This window comes from Bos indicus x Bos taurus, chromosome 12 (assembly GCF_003369695.1).
Source record: "Bos indicus x Bos taurus breed Angus x Brahman F1 hybrid chromosome 12, Bos_hybrid_MaternalHap_v2.0, whole genome shotgun sequence".
Taxonomy (NCBI): Eukaryota; Metazoa; Chordata; class Mammalia; order Artiodactyla; family Bovidae; genus Bos; species Bos indicus x Bos taurus.
In genome coordinates this window covers 76,643,616-76,663,934 of record NC_040087.1, presented here as the reverse complement: position 1 = coordinate 76,663,934, position 20,319 = coordinate 76,643,616, and the positions used below count along the sequence as shown (strand labels likewise).

At 38.5% G+C, this 20,319-nt stretch overlaps 1 protein-coding gene across 6 annotated transcripts in view; it reads right to left on the bottom strand.

Moving 5' to 3' along the window:
• The window catches only part of PCCA (propionyl-CoA carboxylase subunit alpha), a 361,328-nt gene that overhangs the window by 107,764 nt on the left and 233,245 nt on the right, over positions 1–20,319 (bottom strand). For 3 of the 6 annotated variants that reach the window (XM_027557904.1, XM_027557903.1, XM_027557901.1), the window contains exons 19-20: positions 15,682–15,784; positions 14,896–14,928 (exon numbers count right to left, since the gene is read on the bottom strand). In XM_027557904.1, coding sequence (XP_027413705.1) covers positions 14,896–14,928; positions 15,682–15,784 — 136 coding nt within the window. The remainder of the gene's footprint in view (positions 1–14,895; positions 14,929–15,681; positions 15,785–20,319) is intronic. The other 3 variants (XM_027557902.1, XM_027557900.1, XM_027557905.1) reach the window with 1 other exon arrangement.

Sequence of the window (20,319 nt, the reverse complement as noted above, 5' to 3'; positions counted from 1 at the left end):
GCTTACACTGTAGGCAGAATAAATCAAAATTACAATTACTATGTGAGTTATGGAAACTCTAGTTAGTTGACTAGCTGTGCTTTTGTGGTTAATATTAGAAGCTTCTGAATTAAACATCTGCCTTACTAATGTATTTGGTACCGGTTTTCACCTTATTCTGCTTTCAAACTTCGTGTTTAGAGAATTTTTTTCACAAGCTTATGCCCCATTTTCAGTTCACGCCTCTCTGAAGTAAAATATGCAAACACACACACAGAGCAAGATCTATTCCACAGGTCTCGACTTCCACCAATAACCGGCACTGAGACAAAAGGACCCTCGCAAAGAAGGCTATGTTTTCTTAATAATAACAGTTGTATAAACATAAGGTCTTCTCAGTTAAAGGGAAACCGACATCAAAAAGCAGTAAAACACAGAACCCTAAACCCCTCTTTCTTTGAAGAAACCCGTTTGAAGCGAGGTGTTTCCAGTTATGGGTGAATGAAATGAGAATTGAGCCGCAGCAAGCGGACGTCCAGTCCTATGGAGGACTAATTAAATCCATCTGAGGAGCTGTATCTCAAACCGCCTCACACATTTCAAAGGAAAGCACCCGTCTGCCTTTTGCAAAGACATCAAAACCTTCAGTCACAAATGACGCACATCGAGGCTCTATGACAATGCTGTTTTCATGGGCTACAAAGCTCCACAAAAGGAATGTTAAGAGTTTACACTATTTCATTACTGAAGAATCAGAGTTAGGACATGTTTACTTATCGCTACCTGAAATTTCGTTCCAGCTTCCAACTCTATAGTTTTGTGGATCTTCTTCAAGATCTCAAAAATAACACAGGAGATGCATCAGTATTTAAAGTGCTTCATATATGTGCTGAGCGGAAGTTGTTAAAAAAAATACATGAATTAACCATGATTGCATGGTTATTGCTTTCTTTTTGATACATAAAACCAGGATTTTGATGTTCCATTAAGATTCTTGAGTAGTTAATAAAAGATCGTAGAGGGCACACAAAGCTTTAAAACCTCACTGGTTTGACAAAATATCCCATTTAATAGCCATTATTTGGGCTGTAAAGTGGTAGGGAAAAAAAAGTTATATTCAGAATTTGAAATATTATCCCAACAGAATGAAGCAGTCTTAGTGTTTGTGTCTATCTCCCCAAGCCTGTCAAACCTTCTGTAATTGGTTGTGGGAAGCTCATACACAGAGGAATCACCCTTTTTTAAGCTGCACCATTTTTTTTCCTTAAGAAAGAATATTAGATGTGACAGTAGGCAAAAAGCTCCCAAATAGGAGAAACTCAATACTTTAATTTTTTTCCCAATATATTATAGAGATAAAACTAACACCATCTGCATAGATGCTAAATTTAAGTTTCTTTCCATTGCGGAGAGCTCAATATAAAGAGAAGGACCAGCCATGAGGAGACCCAGGGCTTCCGGCCTTGCTCTCTTTAATCACCCAGCAATCTTGGGTGTCCCAAGTGTTAGTCGCTTAGTCATGTCCGACTCTTTGCAACCCCTAGGACTGCAGCCTGCCAGGCTTCTGTCCACGGAATTCTCCAGGCAAAAATATTGCAGTGGGCAGCCATTCCCTTCTCCAGGGGATCTTCCCGAACCAGGGATCAAAATCGGGTCTCCTGAATTGCAGGCAGATTCTTTACTATCTGAGCCACTAGAGCTCCCCAGGTGGTGCTAGCGGTAAAAACAAACAAACAAACAAACAAACAAAAAAACACAAAAAACCTGCCTGTCAATGCTGAGTATGCAGTGGATATTTATCCTGCATATAACCTATTCATAAAAGTGTTTTATTTCCTCAAAAGCACACTACTGTATATAGTAAGCAACTTCCTTTCTAACAAAAATGAATGCTTTTCAACTTGCAAGGTATCTTGCAAGGAGGTGGGTGGTTAGGGCTGTTCTCCATGTGGATACATGATAAGACTGCCATCTCCCATCCCCTAAAGGAGACGCATGTCACACGACCCACTGTTGCGATGGGATGGAACATGAGCGGAAGGATGCTGCCTGAAGCTCCAAGAACCAGTCATGACTCCCCATGCTCATTCTGTCCCTTGGTCAGAGCGACCAGCAGCATGGCAGCATAAGCCTCCTGGTCAGGAAGAGCCCCAGCACACCCACAAAGGACATTTAACATTTAAGAGACAAACTGTGGGAGTTTTAGGTCCTTGCAGTATTAGAGCAGCTGTTACTCGCAGAATGTTCCAGTTAATCTCAAATCCCACCTCTCCTCCTCTTTGGCCTTTCCTCCCCTCCTCCCATCCCTCTCTCTCAACAAATACTTCCTGAGAAGTACAAGGCATAACCACCAAGACAAGGTCCCCATCCTTATAAAGATTATATTTTAGTGTAAAAAGATGGAACTTAATCAAATGGAGAAAGAAAAACAGAAGGTATATAATTAAAGTTTGTGATAAACGCAATGAAGGAATTAAATACTATCATATGATAGCAAGTGACTAATTGGCCACTTAAGAGACCTGAACTCCCTTACTGCTTCCTCAGGTAAAAACAACGCCAAAGACAAAACAGTAGCCATTAACCACCTCTCAACTTCACCAGAAGTAGTTAAGTAAGAGAATCTGACAGCAAACAAGTGTTCACCAAAAATATGACACAAATTCCAGTAGACGGTGAAGGACAGGGAAGCCTGGTGTACCACAATCCGTGGGGTCGCAACGAGTCGGACACGACTGAGCGACTGAACAACGACACAAATCTATTCGTTCATAACAGTGACCAAGGTACAGAGTCTATTAATCCTCACAAGTTATCGACTTAAACACAATTTAGACTTTCTAGAAACCTCCGTCCATCAAGAGTATTCTCTAGAACATACTTCTAAATTGCTCTGATAAGAGAGGGCTAGAATTAACAAACAACTCAGAATATTATTACTACTCAACAAATGCTGTGCAGCTAACTCTACATTTTAAGTCTCTCTACCGTCGATGTATTTTTTTCCCACTGCCAAAATAATTGGAGCTGAGGATACTGCTGCTGCTGCTGCTGCTGCTAAGTCGCTTCGGTCGTGTCCGACTCTGTGCGACCCCATAGATGGCAGCGCACCAGGCTCCCCCGTCCCTGGGATTCTCCAGGCAAGAACACTGAATTGGGTTGCCATTTCCTTCTCCAATGCATGAAAGTGAAAAGTGAAAGTGAAGTCGCTCAGTCGTGTCCGACTCCTAGCGACCCCACGGACTGTAGGCTACCAGGCTCCTCCGTCCATGGGATTTTCCAGGCAAGAGTGCTGGAGTGGGGTGCCATTGCCTTCTCCGGCTGAGGATACCAGTACCTCCTATTTGCAATGCTGCCTTCAGTGGACACTAAGACTTCTCCTTCACCCCGCACTCTGGCAAGCTACTCTCTGTAGCATAGCCTAAGGGTGTTCTTTCTCACAGGCAACTCTGATCCAGTTTCCTGAAGGAAGGCCTTCTCTGGTTCCCCCTGCTCTCCAGATAAATCCACACCATTAACACAAAGAGTCGGGCACGACTTAGCAACTGAACAACAACCGATTTTCAAAACTTTTCAAACAGGATATGCAGTGGGTATTTATCCTGTATTTAACCTATTCATAAAAGTGTTTTGTTTCTTCCAAAGTACAGTACAGTACAGGTATAGTAGGCAACTTTCTAACAAAAATTAATGTTTTTTTCAACCCAGCTTGTATCAACCCAGCAGGGAGATGGTCAGGGCTGTTCTCCACGTGAACACGTGGCAAGACTTCCTCTCCCATCCCTGCACCATCGGGCCTCTGCTCACTTCATCTTGGTGTCACCGCTCACACCGCTGCTCTCACCACCTTCCCTCCCTGCCACCAGGTCCCCGACAAGCTTTCCACGTTCCAACTCTTCCATTTCCCCAGCCATATCGAACAATCTTTTAGCCCTTTTTACAGTTTTTACGTATGCTTTCAAACTCTGACCTCTCTCCCCTCCCCTCCCCACGCGGACTTCCACAGGACTCAGTTTGGCCTTTATTTCCTTCATAAGTCCACCCACAGCCACGCATGTCCAGGTCAGACCCCCGCCCCACACCAGGTGGCCTCCATAGCATCCGCCGCTCCCTGGCATCATCCACTCGTTCTACCTGACACAGCCTTTATTTAAATAGTACAGAGAGAGATTTCCTTGTCTCATTCTAATTATATTATCATTTTGGCCTGTTCAAAGGTATCTTCATGAAACAATGGATTACCCTGGTCTATTCTATAGAATATGCGCCTTGTCTCAAGCACAACGCTAGACACGTCACGTACGCTGAAGGACAGCCTGTCCTCGTCACCCTCCACAGATGACAAATTTTACAGAGTCAGACATCATCTCTCTTGATTCCTATTGGTTCTCCAGGAACTATGTCATTTGAAGCATCCAATAAACGGCCATGAAACTATATTACAGCTAAATGATAAATGTAGAGTGGCTACAAATACACTGAAATTCATCTAATGGTCAAGTCACTCAGCAAAGGCACTCAACTGTGTTTTCACTGTTTATTTATGTACAAATAAGTCAGAGAGGCCATCAGTATCATGACAAAATAAATAAAATGACTTACAATAAATTTTTGTGATAGAACTTTTACCAGTGCCCATAAAAGGTTACTGGATTACTATGGATTATCTATAAGTGCTTATAAAATTGAACTGAACTCAACCTGAATATCTGGTGTCCACAATGAAAATTTGATTCCAAATAAAATTTATCAGAAAGTGGCTGAAACCAGGCAGTAACACCAAAAATCACTTGACGTTTTAATTATAGTATTTGCCAACCTTAATGTGATAACAACCAATACCATTTAGCTTTTCATTTCCAAAGTAGCTGGCTTTCATAACTTCTTTTTCCCCTTCATTTAGTCACATAACAAGTTACTTCACTCTTGAGCACAACACGACTGAGTCACTCAAGAGGGTACAGGTGCAACTATGCACCCCATTAGACGAGCAATTTTCCAGATTACATGGGCAGGAGCCTCATCTTTTTGTGAAATCTAGTCCTATGGTTCACAAGTGCAGTCCCAGATCCACTGAACAAGGTGGCATTTAAAAAGTAAACAGATCAAGCTGTGCATGATGTACTCTTCAGACTTTATTTTTCTACAATCTTGTTTATTTGACCCCCTCCTACGTTCAGGAATAAAATATTCTTTGACACAGAGGAAGAGAGACAGATACAATAATAATGGTTTTTTTTCCCTAAGGAGGGTATTTGAAAATTATTTTTTTAAAGAAGAATCATGATTCTTACCATGTCCCTATACAAATTCTAGTACCTACATGATTTAGCATTACTCTCTGCAAATGAGATAAAAACCAGATTATATGTAAATTGAAGGTATAAACTCTTATTGAAGATTTCCTGGAGAAGGAAATGGCAACCCACTACAGTATTCTTGCCTGGAAAAGTCCATGGGCAGAGGAGCCTGGCGGGCTGCAGTCCATGGGGTTACGTGATTGAGCACGCATGCGTGAGGAAGGTGGAAGGAGATGGGTTGGTAGCAATAAACTAGTAAAACTAAAAAAAAAAAATTCTTTTCATTAACATTTGAAAACATGAAGAAAGGGTTAATTTGTGCACAAGATTATTTATTGGTATATGCTAAGTTCCTTTAATTCTTCACCGTTTTGAAAAATGTTACATAAAAAATACTCAGCTCCACTTAAAACTACATTTTCAAAATGTTCTCTAAATATCAAAACAAACTCTGGTGGAATGTTTTCTTAGTCAGGAAATCTAGAACAAAATGCACAGTGGTAGGAAAAAATGGGAAAGAGTTGGCTATACTAGAGAAAGAAAAACTTCACACAATGCATATATAATTATTTCTTATTATGCATCCATATGTAATTATTATTTTTTATTCTTATGCTCATCACCATATTCTTCCTTTGAGAAGAAAAACACAAGGTGGTAATTTCAATAATATGACTATTACAAAACATTTCCCTCCCTCCACCACAGGCATCTCAAGTTGAGACAATTTTACATCAACCAAAATGAACATTATTAAAACAAAATGCAAGCACAAACAAAATCTTGTAGATGCAATATCTTACGTATTTCAAATCTTGTGTTGCTCTAAAAAGTACTACTTGCTCGGATAAGACTGTAAAATTCCCATGAAAACTCAGTACTTTGAACTTTAACACAACTGGAAAAACATGTCAACATCTACAAGAGTAGTGAGACGCTGAAAACGCGTTCTGACAAACTGCTCTTAACCTGTATCTCTAACTGTACACTTTGTGAAACTGTACATTACGTAATACTATGATTTATTCACGCTGTTGTGATGCCTTCTAGGCTGCCTTTAAATGGAATGACTTGAGCCTCAATGTTTAACACAAAGAAACTTCCTATTATCATGTGACAAAACTGTTCTGACTAGAAATGTATTATTCCTCAGATTAACAAAGATGTGTCCAGAGTCTAACAGAGCTAATTTTCCAAGTTGGTGCTACTATTTCTCTGAATTTTCTTTAGCAAAAGTACTTTGTAAAGTCAGATGCAGAGAGGTACCATTTCACAGGCCTTGGAATCATACTGATACGGGTTTAATCTTGGATCCCACGTTCCTAAGCTGTGTGACTTCGGCTTTAGTATTTCTGAATGTCAGTTTCCAACTCTTCTGTCAACTAAAGCTAATAACATTGACCTTGCAGTTTATCACCATCTCATTTAGAACACAGGTCAAGTGTTTAACACAGTGCTTGAGACAAGGCACAAACTCTACAGAACAGACCAAAGTAATCAGCCGTTTCATGAAGATACCTTTGAATAGGCTAAAGTAAGTATCAGAAAAAATATAATTAGAACAAGACAAGAAAACCTCTAACTATACTATTTATAGAAAATCAATAACAATAAAGAAAGCAAACATTCCCATAATAAAAAGTCAAAATTATCTATAAAAGATGTCTCTAATTTTTCCACAAGCTTTGGTTTCCCACGCCAACAAGTCTCAATGTTTTTCCTTACCTTCTTACGCTGTGATTTAGACTCAAGTCCTGGCTTATGCAAAAATCATGTTCTAAATGGTTATTCATTAATCATCTCAGCCAAGGAAAACTTGCATCTTCCCCTACATCCTTCCTTTCCCCCAGGCAGATGACTGCTTTCTTCTTTCTTTCTCATGGATTTAACTAGTTGAAGGGACCTCCATTAAAGCATTTATCACTGTATCTCAATCACTTTCAAGTCTCCTTACTGTAAGTGAGACTGCTTCCCTGGCTATCTCTGCCATGAATTCATCTTTTCCTTCCCAACACAATACCATGTTCATATTAGCAATTTTTCGCTGCTTCCTTAGAATGAATTTCTAGAGGTAGAATTAGTAGGCTGAAGAATATCAATGTTACCAAATTGTTTAGTAGACAGGGTAAATAAATATATATTTCTATTTAATTTGTCTTTTAGTTGCTGACATCTAGCCAACGGCACCCCACTCTGGTACTCTTGCCTGGAAACTTCCATGGACAGAGGAGCCTGGTAGGCTGCAGTCCATGGGGTTGCTAAGGGTCAGACACCACTGAGCAACTTCATTTTCACTTTTCACTTTCATGCAGAAGGAAATGGCAGCCTACTCCAGTGTTCTTGCCTGGAGAATCCCAGGGACGGGGAAGCCTGGTGGGCTGCCATCTATGGGGCTGCACAGAGTCGGACACAACTGAAGCGACTTAGCAGCAGCAGCAGCCTGGCAACTATTACTTGGAAAAATTATTGTGTGAAGTATTATTTGAAAGGTAAAATGCATCCACCACAGTAACAAACATATAAGTAAGTCTAAAAATACTTATTCGTGATAAAATACTCATGATAGAACTGAGGTTCTGGATAACCTAGATGTTTAACTTTTTGAGGAAATATCAGCTTGTTTTCCAAAGTGGTTGCATCATTTTACACTCTCACCAACAGTGTGTGAGGGTGCCAATTTCTCTCCATCTTCAACCCTACCTGTTACTATCTGGCTTGCTTACTGCAGCCATTCTGTAGGTGTGACGTGGCATCTCATTGCGCTTTAGACGTGCATATCCCTGATGACGAAGGATGCTGATCACCTGTGCATTTGCTTATTGACAACTGGATATTTTCTTTCAGAAATGTCTGTTTAGGTTCTTTGCTTATTTTTATACTACATTGTCATTATTATTAAGTTTTATTATTGTCTTTAGTATTAACTGTTCTTTACGTATTTTAAATGCAAGTGCTTTGCTGGATATATTATTTGAAAATATTTTTTTCACTCTGTGGTTTGTCCTTTCAATTTCTTGCTAGTATTTTTTGAAGCAGTGTTTTAAATTTTGACAAGCATCAAAAAATTTTTTTTTGATGCTTGTGCTTTTGGGTCAAATCTAAGAACCCAATGCTACGTGCAAGGTCACGAAGATGTACTCCTGTGTCTTCTCCTGAGAGTTTTGTTGCTTTATCTTTCATATGTCACATCTTTAATCCATGTGGGATTTTGTTATATCAATTCAATATGAGGTAGGGACCTAACTTCATTCTTCTTATACATGGATACCTAATTGTTCCAGCACTACTTGTTAAAAAGGTTATTCTTTTCCTACTGAATAATTTTGGGACCTTTGTCACAAATCACTTGACCATACATTTATGGACTTCTGGATTCTCAATTCTATTCTACTGATTGATCTGTAAGTTTCTTTATGCAAATACTGCATGGTCTTGATTTCAAGACAATTTTATAAGTTTTGAAAGGAGGAAGTGAGTTCTCCAACTGTATTCTCTTTTTCAAAATTATAAGGTCTATTCTGGATTCTTTACGTTTCTATTTGAGTGTTAGTATTAGCTTGAATGTCAGCATCAATTTCTGACAAAAATAAAGCCTGGATTCTGATAAAAATTATGTTTAATCTGTAGACCAATTTGGGAAGTACTGCCATCTTTATAATGTTAAGTCATTCAATTCATGAACTAAGTCACTTAGATTCATGAATTTTCAATAGCTTGAAGATTTCACAGTATAGGTATTGCACTTCTTTTACTAAATTTACTCTTATGTATTTTATTCTTTGGATGCTTTTGTTAATGAAATTGTTTTCATAATTTTATTTTTGGAGTGCTCATTGAAAATGAGTAGAAATACTATTGATTTTTATATATTTTGTTTCCTGTACCCTTGCTAAACCTGTTGTATTATTTGTGGCAGTTTCTAAATGGCTTTTGCAGAATTTTTGACATACAACAGCATATAATTCTGTAAATAGAGATTTTTTTAATAATATTCAGCAATTATAGTTAGTTTGCTGCTGTTCCAGAAATGAATCTTTGCCATTTAACTTTTAGTATAAATTTTATCAATACAAAACATACTTGAAATTAAAAGAAAGAAAGGATTGTGACCACAATTTAAAATTGTAGCAAAGTTTTACGCCTATCAAAAAGTTAAGTTTTGACCTGTATATAAGAAGCAAAAAAAAAAAAAAAATCTCATTTAGGAAAATAAACTGAAAAAAGTTTTAAAAACAAAAGTGCTTTTTTTCTTGATCTTAATATTTAATGTTATTTTAGATCATTTAGATTTTTCTTTATAAACATTAACATAAAAATTGCATTGATATGACAAAATTCAATACTCTAAGGATTCTGATTATTCTTAAGAAGCATTTCACAAGGTCCGTAGAAAAATTTCTATCAGTCATTCACTGTAACAAAGAATCTCTAATTCAATAGGAACACTACAACTTTTTTCTAGTTTATTAGTGCCGTGTGTGCTCAGTTGGGTCCCACTCTTTGCAACCCCATGGACTGTAGCCTGCCAGGTTACTTTATCCAGGGAATTTTCCAGGCAAGAACACTGGAGTAGGTTACCATTTCCTGCACCAGGGGATCTTCCTGACCCAGGAATCAAACCTATGACTCTTGCATCTCCTGCACTGGCAGGTGGATTCTTTACCACTGAGCCACCCAGGGAACAGTTTATTAGTAGTTAACATGAAATACTGGGCAAAAAAGATTTTTTAGAGCATGTACAGTGTTCATTTTTACATCCTTGGGAAACCCAAATTTCCAAGCTAAGTTTCATCATGCCAAGAGTACTCTGACATTTTTCTTTATTTAAGTCCATTCAATATGAGGTAGGGACCCAACTTCATTCTTCTGAATTTAAGTCCATTATCTTTAACATCAACACATGAGTATTTTCTAGTTTTGTATTATGCAGAATAAAAGAGAAATGGGAAACATCCTGGGAATCCAGAAGGCAGTCATGAAAATACTATAAACGAAATTTGGTTTTTACATATATGAGTTTATCACCTTAATAACCAAAATAATATCTCAGCCTTGTACGTATCAGGTTCTTTTCTTCTTAATGATGCTATTCATTTTGACTCATATTCAGCATTAGAATAAAAACCTAAGATATATAAAATATCTTTTACTGCTTTTTCACTGCTTGCTTTATTTCCCCAAATTTTCATCCTCCCTACTGAAAAGTTTTTCAGTAAAATACTGATTTGCAGTTCAGTTCAGTTCAGTCGCTCAGTCGTGTCCGACTCTTTGCAACCCCATGAAATCGCAGCATGTCAGGCCTCCCTGTCCATCACCAACTCCCAGAGTTCACTCAAACTCACGTCCATCGAGTCAGTGATGCAATCAGCCATCTCATCCTCTGTCGTCCCCTTCTCCTCCTGCCCCCAATCCCTCCCAGCATCAGGGTCTTTTCCAATGAGTCAACTCTTCGCATGAGGGGGCCAAAGTCTGTATCACATTTGTATGAAGTCTGATAAAATGTGTCAGAACTTTCTTCCGTTTAAAGGTTAAATAACATTTCATTTTACGTATATACTTTGCTTATCCATTCACTTGGCACTGGACTCTTGGGTTGGTTCCACTTCTTGGCTATTGTGACTAAGACTGCTAAAGATGAGTGTGCGAATATCTCTTCAAGATCCTGCTTTCAATCATCTGGGATAAACACCCAGCAGTGGAATTGCCAGATCTTATCAACTTTTAACTTTTACATAAACCACAGTACTGTTTTCCACAGCAGCTGCATGAACGGTGCACAAGGGTTCCAGTTTCATTCATACTCGCCAACACTTACTATTTTCTGGAGCTTTGTTTGATAGTAGCCATCCTAACTGCTATGAATTGGCCTCCAGTTATAGTTCTGATTTGTGATTCCTTGATGATTAGTGATGTCAAGCATCTTTTCACATGTTTATTGGTCATCTGTGTATCTTCTTTAAAGAAATGTCTATTCAAGTTCATTGCCCATTTTTATTTATTTCACTTTATTTTTGGTAATAATTTAGATTTTTATTGCAGTACTTTTAGCACTACTAACAACCAACATTTAATTTGTTCTGGACAACATTCCAAGCTCTTTAAATATATCATTTCACTCTATCCAATTGAAAGACATTATACTTTATCTCCATTTGACAGAGGAGGAAACTGAAATTTAGAGGAATTAATTTCCTAAGAGCAGATAGCTCTTAACACCAAATCACAACATAGTGTCCAAATCACTCCATTATACTGCCTGCTAATTGTTTCTTTCTTAATAATTCTTTTATTTATCTACTAATGTAGATATTTTTAACTTTGTAATAAGTCCTTTGCCCATGTTTAAAATAGATTGCATCTGTAAGTTAGTCTATATATTCTGCTGCTGCTACTGCTAAGTCACTTCAGTCGTGTCCGACTCTGTGCGACCCCATAAACGGCAGCCCACCAGGCTCCCCCATCCCTGGGATTCTCCAGGCAAGAATTCTGGAGTGGGTTGCCATTTCCTCCTCCAATGCATGAAAGTGAAAAGTGAAAGTGAAGTCGCTCAGTCGTGTTCGACTTGTAGCGACCCCATGGACTGCAGCCCACCAGGCTCCTCTGTCCATGGGATTTTCCAGGCAAGAGTACGGGAGTGCGGTGCCACTGCCTTCTGAGTAATATGCAAATGTATCCTGCATATGCAAATATTTTCTCTCATTCCGTGCACTGCCTTTCCGTTCGCTGATTTTGATGCACAAAAGTTATAAATGCTGACGCACTCTAACTTACCTATTTTTCTTTTGTTGCCTATGTTTCAGATGTCATAACCAAGAAATTATCAAGTCCAATGTAATGACTATTTTTCCCTAAGAGTTTGAAGTCCTAGTTTTTTCATTTAGGTCTTTAATACATTTTGAACTCCTTTTGCATAAGGAGTAAGGTAAAAGGTCCAATTTCATTCTTTGGCATGTGGATATCCAATTTTTCTCAGTACTATTTGTTAAAAGACTGTCCTTTCCTTATGGAATGATCTTAGCACTCCTGTCAAAAATCACTCGATCACTTATCCACGGGTTTATTTCTGGGCTCTCTATTCTCTTGGTCTGTGTGCTGTCTTACTGGTGTTCATGCTGTTTTGATTACTGTAGTTTTAAAATAAAATCTGATATCAGGAAGTGTGCGAGTTCTCCAACTTTTGTTCTTCTTTTTTCAACATTGTTTTAACTATTGGGGGATCCCTGAGATTCCATATGAATTTCTGGATTTTTTTCTATTTCTGCAAAAATTCTGTTGGGATTTTGATAGGGATGACATTGAATCTATATGCTTTGAGTATATTGACATTATAGCATACATTAAGTCTTCAAATCCATGAACATGAGATGGCTTTCCATTTATTTGTGTCCTCTTTAATTTATTTCAGCAACATTTTATATTTTCCAGTGTGCAAGTCTTTGTCCTCTATGTTTAAGTTTATTAATAAGTATCTTACTCTTTTTGATGCTATTGTAAATGGAATTGTTTTGCTTTGTGCATTTTAAAATCTTACATAAATGATATCATTAAGTATTGATATATATATTTTTCACATCTTTCTTTTTCATCATTATTATGGTACATGAAATATTTCATTATTATTATGGCACACTGAAACTGTAACAACATGTACAAGAAAGACACATGGTACCTTCACGAATGATGTCATCTCTAGAGAAGAAGAGAGCAGAATGGGATGATGTAGAGAAGAGATTTAGCTGTATCTACTACTTTTTTCTTTTTTTTAATAGGCGACCTACATAGAGATTTGTAAATTTGCTATATTTTCCTCATTTGAATATCTTATTATTTAAAAAAATTTTTTAATTAAATAAAAGACTTTCAGAAAACACGAACACATTACTGTAAGGAAAACAAATATGTATTACCTCTTGGGTCATTAACCTAGACTGTCACCTCTTGGCTAATTTCCTACTGATGTGGCAGAGGGTGATCTAGAAAAACAAGTAAATGGTCACAACTCTCCCTTCTGAGACTCTAAAAGCAGGAGTTCCCCTCTATTAAAATCTAATACCAATGAAAGCCTTTACTTACTGCACACTATTCAACTTGTCTCCTTTCATAACACTGACGCTAAATGAAGCTCAATCCAAATATGGTCAGGAAAAAGGGATATACTATCAGGAATGCTCAATTTTTATTATGCCTGATGCTTCTGATAGTAGCTAAGCCAATACATACAGGAAGTAGTTTTTGTACTATATATCAAGGTGGATGTTTTCCAGGGAAATTTTTAATGCATTAATTTTGATGGGTTTTTTAAACACATCATGAGCTGAAAAGTAAAATGGGATAATTCTACAACGAAAACTCGACAGATATCACTTGAACTGTGCCAATGATCTATAGCTTTCCAACATGGAATCTGAAACAAGCATAGAGAAATAACAACTCATAGACATAAGCTGGGCAGTTTTCTTATTAAGGCAAGGCACCGCTTAGAAAAACACTGTATCAGATTAACAGTAACACTTCAGTGGTGACTCAGTACAGAACTGAAAATTATGCTAAGGTCTACATTTTTGCAAAGCTAACCTTCCCCTAGGAAAATACTATACTACATTATCTTTTAATATTCAACACATATAATTTGCTACTCAATTTGATGCATAGTTAAGTGTCCACTTACAGAGTTATTTTTCAAATGATCATATAGAAAGGAGAAATATAAAGAATCATATAAGTTCATCACAAAATACAAGAACATGGTTTAATTCCATCACAGTTTTTGTTTTAAGACAGTTGAGTGAAATATCTTTTAGTAACAAATGCTTTAGCAATTCTGGCATATAGATGAATCACAAAATTTAAAGATAAGCAAGAATACTAACATAACACTGCAAAATAATTATATTCCAATTAAAAAAAAAGAAAAAGAAAGACAACCAAGGAGACCAACCTTAACTCAGGAATTAATCTCATTTACTTGTGACTATCACATAAAAATGTCACCTTCTCCAGTGTAACAGCCTTACACTTATCTAGTACACAGTAGGCATGCAGTAAGTATTTGCTGATTAAATGAATTCTCATTAATTCTTACTTGAACTATTTTTCCACCTGGGATAAGAATCTACCATATATCTCAAGCCTCTCCAAGGACTGTTTTCAATGAAATTACATAATTTTGATTTTCATATCTGGTTTAAATTTTTTGATGAAAAGTCATTTCCTCCCCCACCCAGTAAAATGACATCTCAGTGCAACTTAGCCATGAGAAGAGAAATATACATTAATATTCATTATGTGCATGCGTGCTAAGTCATTTCGGTCATGTCCAACTCTCTGTGACCCTATGGACTGCCACCCGCCAGGCTCCTCTGTCCATGGAATTCTCCAGGCAAGAATACTTCAATGGGTTGCCATGCACTCCTCCAGGGGAACTTCCCAACCCAGGGATTGAACCTGCATCTCTCAAGTCGCCTGCATTGGTAGGCAGGTTCTCTAACACCAGCACCACCTGGGAAGCCCAACATTCACTATACTAACATATATAATATGTATAATCAACATACAACATTCATTATACTAACACATATAATATATATAATCAACATATAACATTCATTATACTAACCATGTAACTATGTAGCAGCTTCTGTGGTTCATGCTGAAAGTTAAAAAGGACCCAAGTTAAAATAGTTACTCCTGGGAATTCCCTGGCGGTCCAGGGATTAGGACTTAGCACTTTCACTGCCAGGGCCCAGATTCAATCCAAGGTCAGGGAACTAATATCCCACAAGCCATGTGGCCTAAATAAATAAATAATAAAATAGTAACTCTTTATGGTATTTTTCTGGCAATTTAAATCACAGGATCGAAACATGTCATTCATACCATGGTATAAATCTTCTGGAACAGTGTTCAGTTCAGACCAGACTGAAACTAAAGCAGTTCTCTCATGGGTATGACTCAAGGGGTTAAAGACTTCTAAACAAAAAGAATGTCACTGTAAGGTAAATTCAGCATAAAGCATGTCCAACAACATGAAATCTCAAGAAAATGTTACATGAGGCTTCAAGTTACTTGTCTTAAAAGAAACAGATCTATCATATATTTGGAATTATGGTTAAAGATGCTCTTCTCTATAACAAAGGCAGAAGTATTCCTTCTCAGTAACAACAGAAAAATAAATCAGGTAACAGGAAGTGGATTTAGAATGTGGCTAAGTCTGGGCATACATTTCCTCATTAACATAAGAGACAAAAATTTCATTTCCATTCAGCTTCCTAAAGAAGATGAAAACAGAAACACACCTATGTTGTAGATGCAAAAGATGAGACTCGTGGAATGTGCTAAAATTGTTGTAAATATTCATAGATAATTTCAAGATAGTCAAAAATTAAAAAAAAATAAAACTCACGGAGAATGTTGGCCCACTGCTGGATACTACGACAGTATGAATTTCGTCATGCAGTTTCACTGAGAGCTCCCAGCTAGCCACTTGTGGTTTTACAATAGGCACTCTGAAGTTGAAAAAAAAGATAGAGTTAATAATTTTATATTATTCTGAGTAAACTGATTTTCCTTTGACATTAAGTGTGCAGAGTAAAACTGCCAAACACTGTATTCCAGAACATTTCAAAAGGTTCTATTCTTGGAAAAAAGGCTTACAATGCAAACTGCTGCTGCTAAGTCACCTCAGTCGTGTCCGACTCTGTGTGACCCCATAGACAGCAGCCCACCAGGCTCCCCCGTCCCTGGGATTCTCCAGGCAAGAACACTGGAGTGGGTTGCCATTTCCTTCTCCAATGCATGGAAGTGAAAAGTGAAAGTGAAGTCGCTCAGTCGTGTCCAACCCTCAGTGACCCCATGGACTGCAGCCCACCAGGCTCCTCCAGCCATGGGATTTTCCAGGCAAGAGTACTGGAGTGGGGTGCTATTGCCTTCTCCAAAATGCAAACTAGACAGATGAAAAGCAAAAACTAGCACACAAAAACACTCCAAAGACAACAACAGTCATTCTGCGGAAATTGTGGTACCATCATCTATTCTATGAATCTGAGTTGCCTAATTTTTTACATTCCTTCAAAATTTAACCTTCTTTAAGCATTATTTTGTTTTCAGTATTTGGTTACTTATCAAGACTATTTTTAAAACCTTATAATACTAATGTTTTCCTTTCTCCAGCTTGAGTTAAATTTGTATGCAAAAAACTGCACATGTATTTGATGAGTTTGGACATATTCATTCACTCATGTTATCTCACCACAATCAAGGTAATAAAACATAGCTATCATTTCCAAAAGCTGCCTTTTGTCCATGTATTTGGTTTCAGTTTTTCGTTTGTTTGTTTGTCTGGGTGAGAAAACAACATCAATGATGCTAATTTTAGCACACAGGTCTTTTCTTGTGATGATGAATGGTACACACTCCAGAAAAATTGGGACAAGCAGCCTAAGACAAACAAACATTTCAGAATACAAATGTTTCTCCCAATTTTTTAAGCTAACAAAATTTTAATGATTTCTGAATTAACCTCATTTAAATAAGGCATATTTGCATTATTTATACTGACTAAGCACTAAGCATGTAGTATCCAGACTCTGCCTTAAGTTTTAGTTCTAAAAATATGTTGCAGGCCAATACTTTAACATCCTCTGAATTTCAAAGGAGTCTCTGTGTAGTCAATTAAAAAAAAAAAAAAAGCCACAAAAACTGTGACTAGAATCAAATCATCTCTAGTCACAATGTCTAACGGAGGATGATTAATAGTTTAGGTGAATATTTGTATTCAGCACACTCTTTACTGAATTATTTTTTTGGAGATGAAGGAAATGTTTTTAACACTACACAGATGAAAGTTAAAGAAAAGTTTTTAAAAATGCATCAACAAATCAAGAATAATGCACACTGTAGGTCTGGAAAACTATTTTTTGGCCATTTGAAGAGGGCTGTTTGAGAGGATAGAGCTTCACGCATGAGAACTTGAAAGAACAACAGGGTCCCACAGGGGAGGAGGAAGAGAGAGAAGGCACATGGAGGCATATGGCAGCCAGGAGGAGCTGGAGGAGCAGCAGGAGGAGGGGCACTCTGCGACCCATCTTGGCCTCCGGGCATCTTTTCCACTGGGCACTTGTTTATGCCTGTCTCACCCACTGGCCTGTGAGCTTCTAAAAGCCCAAGATCATGCCTTACTTTTCTATCCCCAAACCGCAGTGCAGGCTGGGGCAGGAGGGCCAACGGTGGAGGTGAGCACGAATCAGAGGAGCACCCACTAGGTGCCAAGCCCATCTCCCCAGGGACACAGCACCAGCTGCCAAAGGAGAAACTCGAGCTCCCAGGCTCCACTTGGCTGCCTGAGACTACGGGGGTGACCTCACGGTGCTCACCTTCAAATGAGGTCAACACCCCCATCCGTCCCCCCCCACCAAGGAGTATCACAATGACAGACTACTATGCAACCTAGCTTTCTGGAACCTGCTATCTGCCATAACTGGATCACTGTCCTGCTCAGGACTGTTGTGTAGTTTTCTACTTTACATCAAGACAAACTTCAACGCAGCTAGTGGTAAAGAACCCACCTGCCAATGCAGGAGATGCAAGGCACACGGGTTCGACCCCTCGGTCAGGAAGATCCCCTGGAAGAGGGCATGGCAACCCACTTGAGCATTCTTGCCTGGAAAATCCCATGGTCAGAGGAGTCTGGAGGGCTGCAGTCCATTGGGTCACAAAGAGTCGGACACGACTGAAACAACTTAGCACACACACTCAAACCTTAATCAACCAACTATCAGTCAAGTTCCTTAAAATAAAAGAAGGCCCCACTCTGTATTTATTTTTGACTATTCCCTGACTTGTATATCTGACTGGGGCAAGGCCTTAAATTGCTTCACAAAACAAACTGAGCTAAGCTGACACGAGCAGGAGAACTAACCACAGTGGTTACAAACTCTGGATCCAGTGACTCGAGAAGACAGAAGAAAACCCAGCTCTGTCATTAATCAGCTGTGACCTCCAGAAAAGTCTGTTTCCTTATGTATAAAATTGAGACAGTAATAGTGTCTGGGTCACAGTGTGTTGAGGATAAAATTAAATAATGCAGGCAAGTGTTCATTTTATTATTAGAAATGTTTCATAATAAATATTTCATATTATCCCACCTCTAGGCCTATGGAGAAGGAAATGGCAACCCACTCCAGTCTTCTTGCCTGGAGAATCCCCATGGGCAGAGAAGCCTGGCGGGCTGCAGTCCATGGGGTCGCAAAGAGTCAGAATTCGTGTCTGACTCTTTGCGACCCCATGGACTACAGCCCGCCAGGCTTCCCTGTCCATCACCAGCTCCTGGAGCTTGCTCAAACTCTTGTCCATCATGTTGGCGATGCCATCCAACCACCTCATCCTCCGTCGTCCCCTTCTCCCACCTTCAATCTTTCCCAGCACCAGGGTCTTTTCCAATGAGTCAGTTCTTGGCATCAGGTGGCCAAAGTATTTTTTATGCTTAAAATTTTTCACAATGCAGAGGCCCAGTAACTCTTTCCAGTAAATGTGGTGCCTCTGTTTCCAGAGGCATCTTGGGAAGCTGCTCATCCTGGCATCCTCTTCAAAAGCAGGACACGTCTTCCACGGAAAGCAACCTTATGGATGGTGGCGAGATGTCGTTGCTGCTCTTCAGAATCTAACTGCTATTTATTTTTCTGTTGTTTTCTTTGGATCCACATGTTTCATACATGTTGGAACCTGCCCCGAGAGGGACCTGCAGAGCGTGCAGAGGCTCTTTGAGTTAAAAGGCTGAGGGTCTCATCTCAGCATGTTCATCCTACTAGCATTGTTACAGGGAACTCATCTGATCCTTTGGAGCCAAAACTTCCACGCTTTAAAATAAGGATCAGAGCAGGGACAGTGAGGTGACAGGGGAGGCTGCTGCTGCTGCTGAGCTCACGTACGAAGGATCAGAGCAGGGACAGTGAGGTGACAGGGGAGGCTGCTGCTGCTGCTGAGCTCACGTACGACGCCTGAAGCAGCAGTTCTCTAACAATGTAGCAAAGAGGCTCCTCTGTGAAAGCAAGACCTTGAGACACTAAGAACACAGGGTCAAACAGTGGAATCTCTTTACAGGAGTTCACTCTTCTACAAACAAAATTTGTTAAGATTCCTTCTGGCTCTGAGTAAGTTTTAAAATAGTTTTGTTTTGGTTTTAAATAAAATGGATGGGTTTGGGAGCATACAGGCCCAATGTAAATATCAATAAGTTCTGCAATGGAAATAATCTGTAACTATAAAGTATAAACTATAAAGATAGTAATACATACCAACCTGAAAGCATATGTGTTCTATTTACGCAAAATTATTGAAACCACATTAACAATAATTACTTCAAAATAAAATACTGATATTAACTCCACCAGCACAAACATGTTCATAATGGTAATAATCACTGAAAAAGTTATATTTTAAATTTTAGAAAAAAAATTATATTTCTTCATGAAATTCAAAACAGTCTGAAAGAGGACTTTATGAACAGTTCTCTGAAAAGGTGGAGCAGGGCAGAGTCTTAGAGCTTTACTCAAGTCATCACAATAATGATACGCAGAAAACAGTCTCCTTTCCTGATCTATATGTCTGGTGAAAGAGATTGCCATTTGATGAAAAATTTCATCTGGGTGACTTATTAGGTAACTGGAAAGCTGATATCATTTAAGCTACTACTTCAAAAACAAACACACAAAACAGTAAAAAGGAATTCATATAAACAGCTACTCACAAAGCAAATCAAATAACAGCTCTTACCCAGACCTGTCCACTTTCATTCTCATCTGCTAGTAAGAATGCGTATGCTCAATAAAACTAAATTATCCTACATTTTATGGTAAAAGCTGTCAGCTGACCGTCACAAATGTTAATGGTACAACATTTAAATTTACTGGAATATTTTTTACTCAAAAAGGTGCAAGTAATACTAAGTCAAGCATGTTAGTACTGCATGTCATTTGTTACAGCAGGCTTCGTGTAAACATAACGAGTAGCATCTTTTGTTATCAAGGATCATAAGCATCTCAAA